Here is a 13,552-nt window from a genome sequence, read left to right as displayed (position 1 = left end):
TTACTCCAACTAGAATTTAGCTGGATACAACCCAAAAGGGTGTTTGTTTTTATCACTACACTACATGTGTCAACTAGCTTATCAATCACCAGGGTTTCTCTGCTGTCACCAGAGATGAAGGGGAAATTGCATTTTAATGAGAAACTGCTTAATTTGCACCACGAAAGCTGCACTTCTCCAATTTTTTCAGTTTGCAGTTTTCCAAACAATATGAACAAAAATGCATATATCTTAGGGGGAAATGTGTGTTTTAAAAAGCATATACTAGTGAAAAGAACATTCACAAATGATATCAGGGAAACAGCTTGCAAAAGTGTGCCTTTAGTCAAAACTGCAAACAAAAATGAATTTACTAGAATAAATCTGCACTAAAATGCTGATGAATTTTCATGAGGATCTTTAAAAATAATTTTAAAAAAACTGCTGAAGAAATGTGGAAAAGTGAATTTAACACTGGGGGGGAATGAGAAACTTTCAACAGAAATTGACCAGTTATAGATAGGTAACCGTGTTGGTCTGCCATAGTCAAAACAAAATAAAAAAATTCCTTCCAGTAGCACCTTAAAGACCAACTAAGTTAGTTCTAGGTATGAGCTTTCGTGTGCATGCACACTTCTTCAGATACACTGAAACAGAAGTCACCAGACCCTTCTAAATAGTGGGAAGGTGGGGAGGGGTATTACTCAGAAGGGTGGTGGGAATGGGTGATTTTTCACCTTCTCACCCCTTGCTTTTTCCTGTAAGACCTATTGCAGTCGTTAAGAGTCGTCAACAGGCTCATCACAGCTATCTGCCAATCACCCATTCCCACCACCCTTCTGAGTAATACCCCTCCCCACCTTCCCACTATTTAGAAGGGTCTGGTGACTTCTGTTTCAGTGTATCTGAAGAAGTGTGCATGCACACGAAAGCTCATACCTAGAACTAACTTAGTTGGTCTTTAAGGTGCTACTGGAAGGAATTTTTTTATTTTGTTTTAACAGAAATTGACGTTTATGCCCATCATCAATGTAATTTGCTTTTATCACTGACTTGTTTCACATTTCGTTCCTCTCTGACTTCACTTCCTTCCATTCCCCCACCTGCCCATATGCTACACACTGAGCCATGATAGATCAGTGCTCAAAACCAAAGATCAGTGCTAGAAACCATTGTTCTAGGCGCATTTTGCGACAGGGAATTTCATTAGCGCAAGTAGTTTCTGAGTTCTGGGTGCAGTATTGTACCTAAGATTTCAGATTAAAACAGCAGAGCGGAAGGAAAGGAGGAGCTCTTTCTACCTCTCCACTTCTAGCTACTCTCTGAAGACTGGGGAAGAGACCCTTTTAAGAATATTAGGGAGGTGGGCAGGGGAAGGACTAGACCATGGGGAAAATGAACATAATATTTTAGCTGCAGTTCATTCATTTTCAGCCTTGCATTCTTGTTATATAAAAAAAAGTGGGCCTAGACATTCCGTTGCTGCACATGTAACCTAGGTTTAAGGTGCCATTTAGCCCCTAGCTTTCATATCTCAGTTTCTAACACTGTAATCGATTTATTGGTACTTAAGCTTCAACAAGACTCTTTGTTTCACATAATATGGGATCCAGAATCAGTGCTTTCCAGAGGGTTTGTTTTGAAGACTATCAGATTTATTGTAGCCTAAGCTTTTCACAGATTAGAGCCCATGTTATCAGAGGAATGAAGATGCTCTAGTCAAAAGTGGATGACAACATAAATTTAATAAATAATAATGCTGCTGCTGTTGTGTCCTCTGCATCCTATTATCATTGGCCCTTGGCTAATGCAACATCTGAAAAACTGTAAGTGGTACCTCAGGTTAAGAACTTAATTTGTTCTGGAGGTCTGTTCTTAACCTGAAACTGTTCTTAACCTGAAGCACCACTTTAGCTAATGGGGCCTCCCACTGCCACCATGCGATTTCTGTTCTCATCCTGAAGCAAAGTTCTTAACCTGAGGTAATATTTCTGGGTTACCAGAGTCCGTAACCTGAAGCGTCTGTAACCTGAAGCGTCTGTAACCCGAGGTACCACTGTACACTAAGATGACTGAATCCAGCTGTGCACTGATGCCTGTTCACACAAAGGCCAACTTCTTGATCAAAATCTAGGATTTCAAAACTGCAAGTTCAAGAACCAAAGGACTTTAGATAAGTCGATCAGGCAGCTTGAGCAACGTGATCTCAACCACATTTTGTCTGCAGCTAGCTCCTTAAAACCATTAGATTAAAATCAAAGTAGCTTGTGTGAGGCATAGTTCCCTGGCCCAAAGGATGAGAACAGAAATGAGACCGAATCGCTAGATCTTAAGAGAAAAAACAGAGACTACGATGGACTACAAGTCCCAATGGCTCTAGCCAGCATGGCTGTGCTAGCTGGGGCTGATGGGAATTGTAGTCCAAAACAACCAAAGGAGCCCAGGTAGACAAAGGATGTTACACACCCTGAGAAAAACCAAGCCGACTCAGCAGTAGATCCCTTTCCTGCAGTGCAGTTTTGGATCAATAGGGTCTCTGGCCTGGGCGAAGCATTGTTTCAATGAAAATAGCTTGGCTCCCTTGAATCTTCTCCAAATACAATAAGGGACTCAAAAGCAGCAGCAGCAGCTACAGCATCTTCAGGAAGCCAGACGGCCTGTGCCAAGAGTCCTCTCAGCACGGAGCTGTTTGGTAAAAGGCTGTTAAGGCTGCACCCAGAACATTCAAGCTCACTGCACTGCGAGAGCGGCACAGCTCCCTCTGCAGGCAGCAACTGCAGCCTGGTTATTTCTTGTTTGAAACCAGATATTCACCACCACTACATCTTTGGTAGCCTAAACCAAATTTCACAGAAAAGAGAGGAACAGTAAATACCAAATTGTTGCAGACTCTTGAAAACTGAAACACATGCCAGCACATGACAACAAGAGTGATGGAACAGCAAAGAAGCATCATTTCACCCACACTCAAAAGGGCCACTGTTTGGTGAATCCTGCACCAAGGACCTCAAAGAATGTGGCATAAAGGCAGTTTATATCAAAAGTTTAATTTTTCAGGATGTAAAGAAAACACACAAATGAATAAAACATGACAGCAGATCAGCATGACACTCTCAGCTGTGAAAATTGTAACTGGTCTCCTGTGGAAAGTCCCCTGAGAACATGCCATGTCTCTTGAGCTGATCAGTTCCTGCAGAGGAGGATTTAGATTGGAGCTCATGGCTGCATATGTTCTCTCCTCTTAAGATGCTTTTTCAATTTCAATTTCCCAGCACCTGAAATGTCATAGTTATACTCCGACGTGACATAGGGTATCTCCCCTTCAATCCCCACCTGACAAAGAAAAGACAGTGTTATAGGACACCTTGTGTCTGTCACACACACACACACACACACACACACACACACACACACGTGGCAAATGCCAGCAAAAGACTCATTGGGTTTAAAAAACAAAACACCAAACATATCTATTAGACTCTAAGGTTTTAAGGCCAATAGGACACTAGAAGCAATGTGAGCATTACCCAGTAAGAATTTGTGAACCGTGGAAAGAAATGGGGGCAGGGTGAGAAATTGCTTTCTCCCTCTGAATATTAAAACTCAGATTCTCCAATAGCTCTGGCTGGCAGTGGGTTCAGGATAAATAGAAGGAAGAGTCCTTACTTGGTTCAGGAAGATGCAATTAGGAATAGGGATACTTCCAATCAGTAAGCAATTCACAAATCGCAAGTTCTGTGGCGCTACTGGTGTCAGAATGTGGTACAGCTTCTTGTCTGTGTCCACCCCTCGGACGATTCCTGTAGAAAGGGGCATATGAAGAACAAGCCTTGAGTATTCCAGAACCACTTAGCAGGCTGGCACAACTAAGGTTACCTCTGGACATTTTAGCAACATTCTGCAACTATCTAGACACCTACTTCTGGGCTAAAGATAAATCATTACTTGGTTTTTAATCACAATATTTTAGTTCATATTTATCTGCTGCTGCTGCTTTGGTTTTTCTTTTCTTTTTTTTAACTGGTGTTTATTTTAATTACATGCTGTAATATATATTTTTTAATCCAAATAGTGCAAATTGCGCTCAGAAAGGTCAAGATATAATTTCACTGGAATAAATATTTGGAGCACTTTGGGGGCAGAGCACATGAGCCAGATAGTGGTAGCCAACCCACAGAGCTTAGCAAGAGGGGACGCTGCTTCTTACACTGCTGGCTAGACAAGGTCCTCCCTCTCAAGGGGAAGGGGAAGCTGGGTGGGAAGTATACATTTTGGCTATCTACCAAGGTCAACCAAAGTCCGTGCATTGCTGCCCCTTTTGATTCTGAACAGTTCCCAGTGGAAAGGGTAAGCACTCCCACTATCATGGACTGTTTTCATTTTACAAAAGACTAAGGATTTAAAAAACAGGAAGAAAGGGGTGCTACAAATGCCAAGACACTTACCAAAGCCCAGGCAGTTGCAGATGGGGGTGTGCATCAACAAGACCGGCCCGTCTGCGTTACACGGCACCTGATCTGGCACTTGGCAGAGGCCAACCCAGCTGGCATTGACAGAATACAAGATGTGGGCAGGAGCAACGTCTGTGTGTATGACTCTGAGGGCGACGGCATTGAAAGGTACCTGGGAAACAAGAAGCAAGAGCGTAAACTCAACCAGCAATTTGCTTTGTTTCAGTTATACAAATTCATGTGGGCTACATCTGCTAATGACAGCTTGGCATCACCAGCCAGAAATGGAATTCCTGCTTATTTTTACAGAAGAATACCTCTGGATGCCAAATCCTGGGAACAAGCTGCTGGGAATACTTGAGGGAGGAGGGGGCAGAGCTCTGTGACAAAGTATATACTCTGCACATGCAAGATACTTCACATCTTCAAAAGGGTGTCAGGAAGCCAAGCTGGGGAAAGACTTCTGCTTGAGACCCTGGAGAGCTTCTGCCCGCCAGAGAAAACAATGCCAGGCTGGATGGACTGAAAGCAGCCTGGGCTGAAAGAGCAGGACAGAGAGAATCCTCCGAAGGTCTTTAGGGTAACAATTCCCAAGTGCTAACTGCATCTTGGCTGCTTATACAAAGCCTCTGTAACGACAATACTAACACAAAGTTCTGCTGTGTAGGCACATTTACCTGATAGGGTATCAGGCTGTGTAAAGGAAACACAGATTCCACGTTTGGGGGCTGCAGCTGGCCCAAGTACGCCAAGATTGCCATGTCTCGTAGGACACTGCTGTGGGTGCGTCTAGAGGAGCAAAATGAGAAATAGATCAGAGACTGGTTGGGAAGCACACTCTCTGGCTAGCCTTATGAGGGGGAAGGAGGGGAGGGACATGGGACTGAAGGTGAGAACAACAGCACAAAGGAGGGCTGCAGAACAGAAAAGAGAAGCGGCCACAGAAATGGGGTTGGGAAGGTGAAAAGTGGGTTTAGTAGGTGCATGGGATGGGAAGGGGAAGCTCTAGGAAGTTAATATGGTGGGGGCTGACAAGCAGAGCAAGAAGGGAGGCAGAGGCCCCCTGCTAGTGTCACACACACACACAAACAGTATTTAAAATGCCACAATACGCTTTTGCTGTTATTGCAAGTACACTATTAGCCAATAGTTTGCTAGTGACCTGCTTGTAATATACATTACAAGACAGACAGGAAGGGATGCAGAAAGAGTGGGTCAAGGACTCCCAAAGGCAAGCAGAGGCGCCAGTGAAGTGAGGCTAGCTAGTCATGGAAAGGCCTTAAGGTATCACCTTACCCTGTCCTGATCTCCACCCCACCCACCCCTGTCCCCACATGCCATTGCGTGGCACTTACCCAGTGCCAGCGTTCCCTGCTCCTGGGAACTCTGGCTGGACACACAGCAATCGATGGCCAGGATGTGGAGGGTGGAAGCCTGCTTGGGCCAAGCCCTGCTGCCCTGAGTCCTCCATCCCATTCAGGCTCTTGCGCCGGAGGAGTGCTTTGCCTCTTGTGTGCAGGCCAGGAGTGCAATGGATATACTCTGGGGATAGCTGAGGCATGTCCCTGAAATCTTCCACACTGATCTGAACGATGTGACTAGGCGCTAGCAGCCGAATTACGTCAATCAAAAGGAGCAATCCGGCACCTTTGAACCAGGGGACAAAACAAGAGCATGTCTGAACAGTGCAGGAATGTGGGAATTCAACGAAAAAGATGGAACACATGTTATAGGGTGCAAAGTGAAGCTGCTGTATCAAGCGAGAGCACATCATTTCAGGCCTCTGTAGCTGCTGAGCTGGAGGGAGAAAGAGAAAAAGGTTTTGCAGGGCACCCAAGTCCACCTGATTCAAACACTTCTGCAATTCCAGCAGGCTTTGCCTCCATGGTCACAATTTTTATGGCCATTAAAAGAGAGAAGCTTGGGTCCTTCTTAAAGGAATGCACACACATCCTGCACTCTCATAGCTCAAAGCATGAGTTCCCTGCATAGCTCCTTCATCCTAACTTTCAGTACCTTGTGTCTTCCACCTGCCATTCCTCACCTTTGAAACATACCTGACATTCTAATGAAATCTGAAGCTTAGAACCAGAATTACATGAATATACTTGGCCAGGGCCAACCTCATATTCCCTTTCTGCCAGTCAGTTTCAGTACTGCAATTCCAAACAAGCACAGAAAATGCTGACTTTGCAAACAAAAACAGAAATACCAAACTGAGAATAGATTCCAGAAGAGAAGGGATATTGTATTAAAGCAAATGAAGACTTTGCTTCCCCAACCCCCGCTGTTCACTTTGCTGAGATCTTTACGGAAGGGCAGGTGCCAGCTTCCCTTCAAGCACAGTTCTAGCCTTACTGGGTTGCCAGTGCTGCCTCTGCAGCCATGTTCCAAATCTGGTGAAGTCCCCAGAGCCAGAAGCTGGGGGTTTGGGAGGTGCACAGAGTCAAGGGTTCTATGAAGAGTAGACACACTGAAATTAATGGGTCAAAGTTAGCCATGTCCGCTAATTTCAATGGGTCTACTCTAAATAGCAATAACATTGGCTACCAGTACCCTGCACAGCTTAGGGTTCTAGAAGCAGAATAAGCAAGAGATATGTCAACTGAAAAGGCCAGGTAAGAAAGAGTTTGAGAGATGGGCCTCAGTGACAGTCCCCACATCCCCACCTTCCTCGCCTTGGGCCAACATAGGATCAAACTTGCGCCCAGTTGACCCCATGGCAGAAAAAGTCAGAAGCTCCCCAATGCCTTACCTTTCACCCATCCCATTGTGTTGATGACCAGAGGAACGTCTCTCTCGTAGGCACTGAACACGTATTTCAGCGTGTCAATGTATCTTTCAGTGTCCTGCTCACAACTGGTTGCCCCAAAGTAAACCATTTTGCGCGGTGTACGCTGGTGAGTGAACGGTGGACCTAAAAAGGGAGAAGAAATTGACAGAACTGCACATATTCAAAAGAGCTGCAACAGCACTTTATCCACCCAACGGGGTGGGGGGGGGTGCAGAATGTAATTGACCTTTCTCCCTAGACTCAACCTCTAACGGGAAAGCAGGTCATTGCTCCAGTTTGGTTTTGATCCCTTTGGAAAGGCTGGTGCTCCAAGAAGAGCTCCACTCACAACAGGAAGTAAATTCTGTGTGGGGCTTTCTTTGTGCTTGATCCAAAAACTGCTGTTAGCACAGAATGCTGCAGCATGGTTTCTGATGGGAGTGAGACCCTGTCAGCATAAAACAGCACGTAACAAATCAGAGATCTGCCTTGGTTGTCAATCTGCTCCAGGGCCAAATTCAAGGAATTTTTATTACTATTACAAAGTCCTGAAGGTTGGGACCAGTTTACTTGCAGGATCAGTTTACCCCACATATATGCCCAGACGGCCACTTCAACCTGCAGATCTGACACTGTTACAAGTGCCAAATAATGCTCATTCTGCACTTGTAAGAAACTGATCTTCTGGCAGCACCTACACTCTGGAACCCCCTACCTATAACCCTTCACTGCACTCTTTTTGGCACCTGCTAAAAAATTTTTTGTTTAGGCCAGCCTACTCAGGTACATAGGAGGTTGACATGCATTTTATTTACTTTTAGCTACTGTTGATTTTAATTATCACTGGTATAATTTACAATACCTGTCTTCAATGATAACTTTAATATTTTGTTTTATATTTCTGTAAGCCGCTTAGAGGTTTTCTTACAGTCATTTATTGTTAAATAAATAAAACAAATAAAGCCACTCAGAAGAGGCGTCCAGACATTTCACAACACTCTGAAAATGCCTCCAAAGCACATACCCAGAAGCGGCTCTGTTACGTTAATTAGGGAAACGCACCCAGGAGGCGTGAACTCTGGCTGCCCCAGATCACAGTCCAAGAATTCAATGCAGGGAAGGCTACAATTAAGAAGAGGAAAATGATATAAATGTTAACAGAATGCCTTTGACTGTCATCACTGGAAAACCCAACCTGAAGCTAAAGCAAAAATTTGAATATTCTGATCAGCAGCCCCCCACCCACCTGCTCTTGTCAGCAACCAGGATGGTTATAAGAAGAGCTGAACTGAATCAGAATGGCCCATCTAATCCTGCATCCTTCTCTCACTGTGGCCAGCCAGATGCCTGTGGCAAACCAGAATGCAGGACCAAGGGAGGATACTCTCCCCTCCTGTGGTTTCCAGAAGCTGGTATTAAGAAGCATTGCAAAATCTAAGAGATACATGTTTATAAGTGCTAGGCCCTCAAAACTGGAAGCCTACAGACTGCTTTGGCAAAAGGAACAAAGGCAGGATAGCCAGACAAGGATGAGAGAGCTGACAGCCCACGGTGGGGAGGAGATAAAACAGCACCCGCCACCCCTGACCCAAGGAAAATAGGAAAGGAGTTGGGAGAAAGAAGCTCTCTCATTGCAAACAGCCATAGCAGCCTTCACCAGAGAACTCACCTGTTGAGCAAAATATTAATCAGGTATCTGTTAAAAGTTGACTTGCCAACACTTTTGGGGCCACAAACCAAGACTATAGGGCAGCCTTCATCCTCATCTGAAACACAAACACAGTATCTGAACATAATTGCCCCAGTGAAGTTACAATCTCAAATGATTATTCGAGAATAAGAACTTACACACACAACTGGCACAGCTACATGAAATCTCACAGGAGGTTAACATGACCAACATCTTTTTTCAATAAAAAAAAGACCAAGCAGAAACAGATTCTCCCTCCAAGCTTAGAATCAGAGAATACAGCTTGGCCCAGTTCTTTGTGGTCAAAGGAGGGCCCCATTGGCTTCATTTTTATTTAACAAGTCTTCAGATACAAGCACTGCTCCATTTAGGTTACAGCTGCACTTCACCCTTGCTCATGTTAGCTTTAAGCTACTCACCTTGGCACGCTTGGACTAACTCTTCAACTGCTGACAATGTGCTTTCCGACATCAGCAGGCCATTCCTGGGGTCTTGCTTCCCAGCACCAACAGAAGCGAGCACTGTATCCTCTGGAGTGAAACTGGGAGCCTTCGGTCTCTAGGAATGAGAAGGCATTTGTCTGAAAGTGGTTTCATCCATAGAAAAAAGGACTGTGTGTCTATTAGCAGGTATTAAGAACCCCCAACTTCAGAGACAGCATCCCTCTGAATACTAACAGCTAGGGAATAGCAGGTTCAAGGGGCATTTGGCTTCGTAACTAGTTTGTGTGCTTCACAGAGGCATCTGAGAGGCTCCTGTGGAGAGCAGGATGCTGGATCAGATGGACTTTTGGATGAATCCAGCAGGGCTCTTAATGTTCATTGCAAATTGGCCTTAGCTAGCAAGTATTTGTCTAACTGACAAACACCCAAAAAGCAGATATAGCCATTGGAGTTCAGGCCTAAGTGTAGGATTAGTTAAAAGGCCCCAAATCCAGGAAACGTTAACACAAAGGAAGCCTTGATTGCCCAGCAGAGCAGCTTCATCCCCACAAGAGGCCTAAAAGGATACCCAAGTCCCAGGACCAATGCAGCTCAATTGAAATCCATGTAATTAACCCAAACAGAAATTTGATATAGGCCACATAGTCAGCATTTTTCATTGGCGGGTGTCTTCAGACTTCAGATGTGAGTGCTCAAACTGTAAAGAAGGGCATGTTCTCGCATGCATCACACCCCCACCAAGTCCTTGACCTTCCCTTGTATAATCTTGCTTTATCAGGATCTCCCATCACACAGAGGGTTCTACTCAAATTCAAGAGGATTAAGTAGAGGCCCTGCTTATGGGGACTAAACACATGACGCCAGGTCTTGCAGTGTATCCTGGCCATCCTGAATCAGTTCTGCGAAAACTCAACTCACCTTTGCTTTGAATATGTGGGAGAAATTTGAGTAGCTGTGAATGAACCTAGTCGCTGGAGTATCCAGACGCTCCAACAAAATCATGGAACACTGAGGAATGAAGTCTTTCATCAGTTTGCATCTTGCATCTGGAAAGACAAAGGATGAAACCACAAATGAGACAGTAAGCCTCCTGCTTCACCCTCATAATGCTTCAAGGCCATTGTGATAAGGACAGAAAACCATAATAACTGCAGTGGTTCTGCAGGGCTTCCAGTGGAGCCTGCCTCAGTCCTGGAAGTCTTCACATTTGTACATAAGCTTTTTCTACAGAGCACAGGGAAGCAAAGCATACACATACAGAGCTATTCTCACAATAAGGCAGCTACCCAACTGTGGCTTACTCAATCTTTTTCTCTATTCCTACTATTCAACAGGTTCGGACATTAGCAGCCTGGGTTGGGCTTTTATCAGTGGCGTAGCGTGGGTTGTCAGCACCCGGGGCAAGGCAAGTAATTTGCACCCCCTAACCCCCAGATGTTGCGCCCGGTGCGGCCGGCCCCCCCTGCACCCCCCACGCTACGCCACTGGCTTTTATTGACAACAGGCCCCAAGCTTTGGAACCTTCTTCCAGAAGAAGTTAGGGAAGCACAAACACAGCTGGTTTTGGTTTTGTTTTTTTGAGAAGTCTGCAAATTCTGCATGTTTTTAATGAGGACTTAAATTTTCTGGCTGCTTTGTCTTAAATGTGTATTTATCGTGATTTATAAATGGCTGGTTTTTGTGTACATGTTGCATTTCTTTTAGTGTAAAATACTAAACACAGCTTGTGAAAAAGCAATATAAAATATTTCAGGAAACAAGCAAAACCACCCTGTGAACAGCGTTAGACTGAAAGGGAGAGCTGCTGGATGTGAATTTTTATTATTTTACTTATTTGTATCCAGCCTTTTCCCCTAACCAGACTGCAACAAAGAAAAGCAAAATGACCTGACTGTGGCAAAGGGCCACAGGTCAAAATCATGCCCATCAAAGATATTCATTCTGCACACAGAAACTCCAAAAGAATTTCAAGGGATGCGCATCACACAACAGACAGCACACACTAGACAGCCTGTCCACAAAAGCCTTTTTTAACAATCTGATCCCCGAGAGGCAGCGCTCTGTGTGAGCACAAAGCACATCATATTCTTCTTCAAACATCCAAGATCACCATCTCACAGGAACAACAAGTTCAGGGCCCACCCTCCATTCCAACTTACCTCGGGGCACAAGGTGTGCTCGGAGGATGGACTTTGCCTCTGCTTTCATTTCCTTCCCAGGTTTTTCTGGCTCCTTATAAGCCACTGCTTCAATGGTGAGAGCACAGTGGGAGTAGGGGGAGAAGAGGTGATACGGGGGCTGATCTGGAACGATGTTGAACCCAAACACCCGTACAGAGCCATACAGGCACGTCAGGGAACACTTGCCAGTGAATGTCAGCGCCTGACAGGTAGAAAATAACTACCGTAAATAAGCAAACTAATATGTAAATGCTGGCTGCCCCTTTTAACATTACCCAGAGAAGTTGTCCTAGACTGTTTTTAATATTACATTTTAATGGTGTAACCCACTCTGGGGTCTCAGGGTGAATTATATCATAATCATTTGCTGGATACTGGTCCTCCAAGTACTGTTGGACTTCCATCATTGGCCAGCTGATGGGAACAGCTGAAGGGCCACAGAGGATGTTCTAGGACCATTAGAAACTGCCTTATACCAAGTCAGACCATTGGTCCAGCTAGATTATTACTGTCTGCAATGACAAAGCTCTGCAAGGTTTCTGGCAAGGAGTCTCGCTCAGCCCTATCTGGAGATGCCACCTGGGACTGAAGCAAGGACCTTCTGCGTGAAAAGCAGATAATCTACCATTGAACTACAATCCTTCTGCTAAAATCAGAGTTAGATTCTACAGTATTCCGCATGGTTCTGAAAATAGGCCTGACTGAAATATGAAGCTGACTTATAATGTCTCAGTCCGTTGGTCCATCTAGCTCTAAATTATCTATTCTACACAATGACTTTTCAAGGCTTGAGATAGGAGCCCTTCTGCAGGCAAGACAGATACTCTTACCACTACAGCCCTTCCATATCTACCTGCCCACTTCCCCCTGCACCTTCTGCACCCCCACAAAGGCACATCCTTCCTTGTACAGTAAGCCCGCAACTTATGCACATTTAACATGTGCACGTTCAGAATTTTTAAAATAAAAAGATTAAAAGAGAGCAGAATGGGGGCAGGGTTCCAGGACAAATGACTCTGGCAATCCCACCCACCATGGAACCAAATGGGTTTCGATCAGAGGTGATTTGGGCTTTAGGCGCAAACTCCGTGTAAGTTGCAGGCCTATACCGTACAGCTATTCAACCCAATGGAGAACCCATGAGATGGAGTCCATGCTCTATATTTGCATAACCACGCCTCTTGTGTTTCCTGGCCACGCCCTTTCCCTGAGCGGCACCTCAGCTAGCCCATGCCCCTTCTACTCCCAAGCCACGCCCTTCCCTTATTTGGTAACGCCTCCAACGGCGGAGGGGGACCCGCGCGCGTCCTGAATTTGCATAGCCACGCCCTCTCCGCGTTCACCTGTCCCTGAGGCAGGAGCAGAAAGGCTCTGCCTTCCTTGGCCTCGACGGCCGTCAGAATGTCTCCCTCAGCAGAAGCTTCTTCGTCCGCTGGCGGCGGTTGCGATGGCCGCGCGGAGAGGAGGCCGCGGGCGAACTCGCGGGCGTAGCGCTGCAGGGCGTCGGGTCCCCCGCGGGCCTTCTTCTCCGGCGGAGCAGGCGGAGACTGCAGAGCCGCTTTTCGGCGCCGGCGCCGGCTCCTCTGCCGCCGGAGGAGGCTGGCCGGGTTCAAGCGGCGGTTCGCCATCCCCACACCTCACCTCGGCGGCGGCCCGCGTCTCCAAAGCGACCGCTAGCGCGCATGCGCGTCCTATCACGAGCCGGGAAACGACGATAGAGACAGGAATTAGTAGAGTGGATTCGTGTTTCGGAACGTCGTGACGTCATATGGTTGCCTCGCCGATATAAGAAGCAGCACCGGAAATGAGAGGAGCCTATCATTTGGATTTCCGCGGCAATTGACTTTTTTGTTTGGAATTGAAAGGTAGCTAGGCAAATCGTGGGAGACGTTGTAAGGTTTTCCCCGTGTTGTGTTGTGTTGTGTTTAAATGTATTTCCCGCCTTTCCACAAACAGGCTCAAGGCGACTAACAGTAGAAACGCGATAGCGTAATAAAATACGTAATAAAAGCAGAACACAATAAAATAAACGAAGG

At 45.7% G+C, this 13,552-nt stretch overlaps 1 protein-coding gene across 2 annotated transcripts; it reads right to left on the bottom strand.

The window, feature by feature from the left end:
• Positions 1–3,006: 3,006 nt before the first annotated feature.
• On the bottom strand, positions 3,007–13,332 carry NOL9 (nucleolar protein 9). 2 transcript variants are annotated; one of them, XM_081871009.1, is made up of 12 exons: positions 12,860–13,332; positions 11,496–11,718; positions 10,256–10,382; positions 9,313–9,446; positions 8,873–8,969; positions 8,228–8,325; positions 7,186–7,347; positions 5,786–6,077; positions 5,108–5,219; positions 4,425–4,602; positions 3,646–3,779; positions 3,007–3,312 (listed from the first exon to the last, which is right to left on the bottom strand). In XM_081871009.1, exons 1-12 carry the CDS (start codon positions 13,142–13,144, stop codon positions 3,196–3,198), a joined length of 1,959 nt encoding a protein of 652 aa, XP_081727135.1. In that variant the 5' UTR covers positions 13,145–13,332; the 3' UTR covers positions 3,007–3,195. The 2 variants fall into 2 exon arrangements, with proteins under 2 accessions (XP_081727135.1, XP_081727134.1); XM_081871008.1 differs by having other exon boundaries at positions 9,313–9,451; positions 10,255–10,382; positions 12,860–13,331.
• Positions 13,333–13,552: the final 220 nt, after the last annotated feature.

The sequence above is a fragment of the Podarcis erhardii genome, assembly GCF_964252035.2.
Source record: "Podarcis erhardii genome assembly, chromosome: 7".
In the NCBI taxonomy this organism is placed as follows: Eukaryota; Metazoa; Chordata; class Lepidosauria; order Squamata; family Lacertidae; genus Podarcis; species Podarcis erhardii.
The sequence above is the reverse complement of the archived record's forward strand: the minus strand, read 5'-3'. Positions and strand labels throughout refer to the sequence as shown.

Coding starts and splice junctions, on each gene's coding strand:
- NOL9 (XM_081871008.1), bottom strand. CDS start 13,144: ATGGCGAACCGCCGCTTGAACCCGGCCAGCCTCCTCCGGCGGCAGAGG. Junction 7,348..8,227: donor CGTAACAGAGCCGCTTCTGG/GTATGTGCTTTG, acceptor CTCCCTTTTTAG/GTCCACCGTTCACTCACCAG. Junction 5,220..5,785: donor GCAGGGAACGCTGGCACTGG/GTAAGTGCCACG, acceptor TTGCTCCTCTAG/ACGCACCCACAGCAGTGTCC.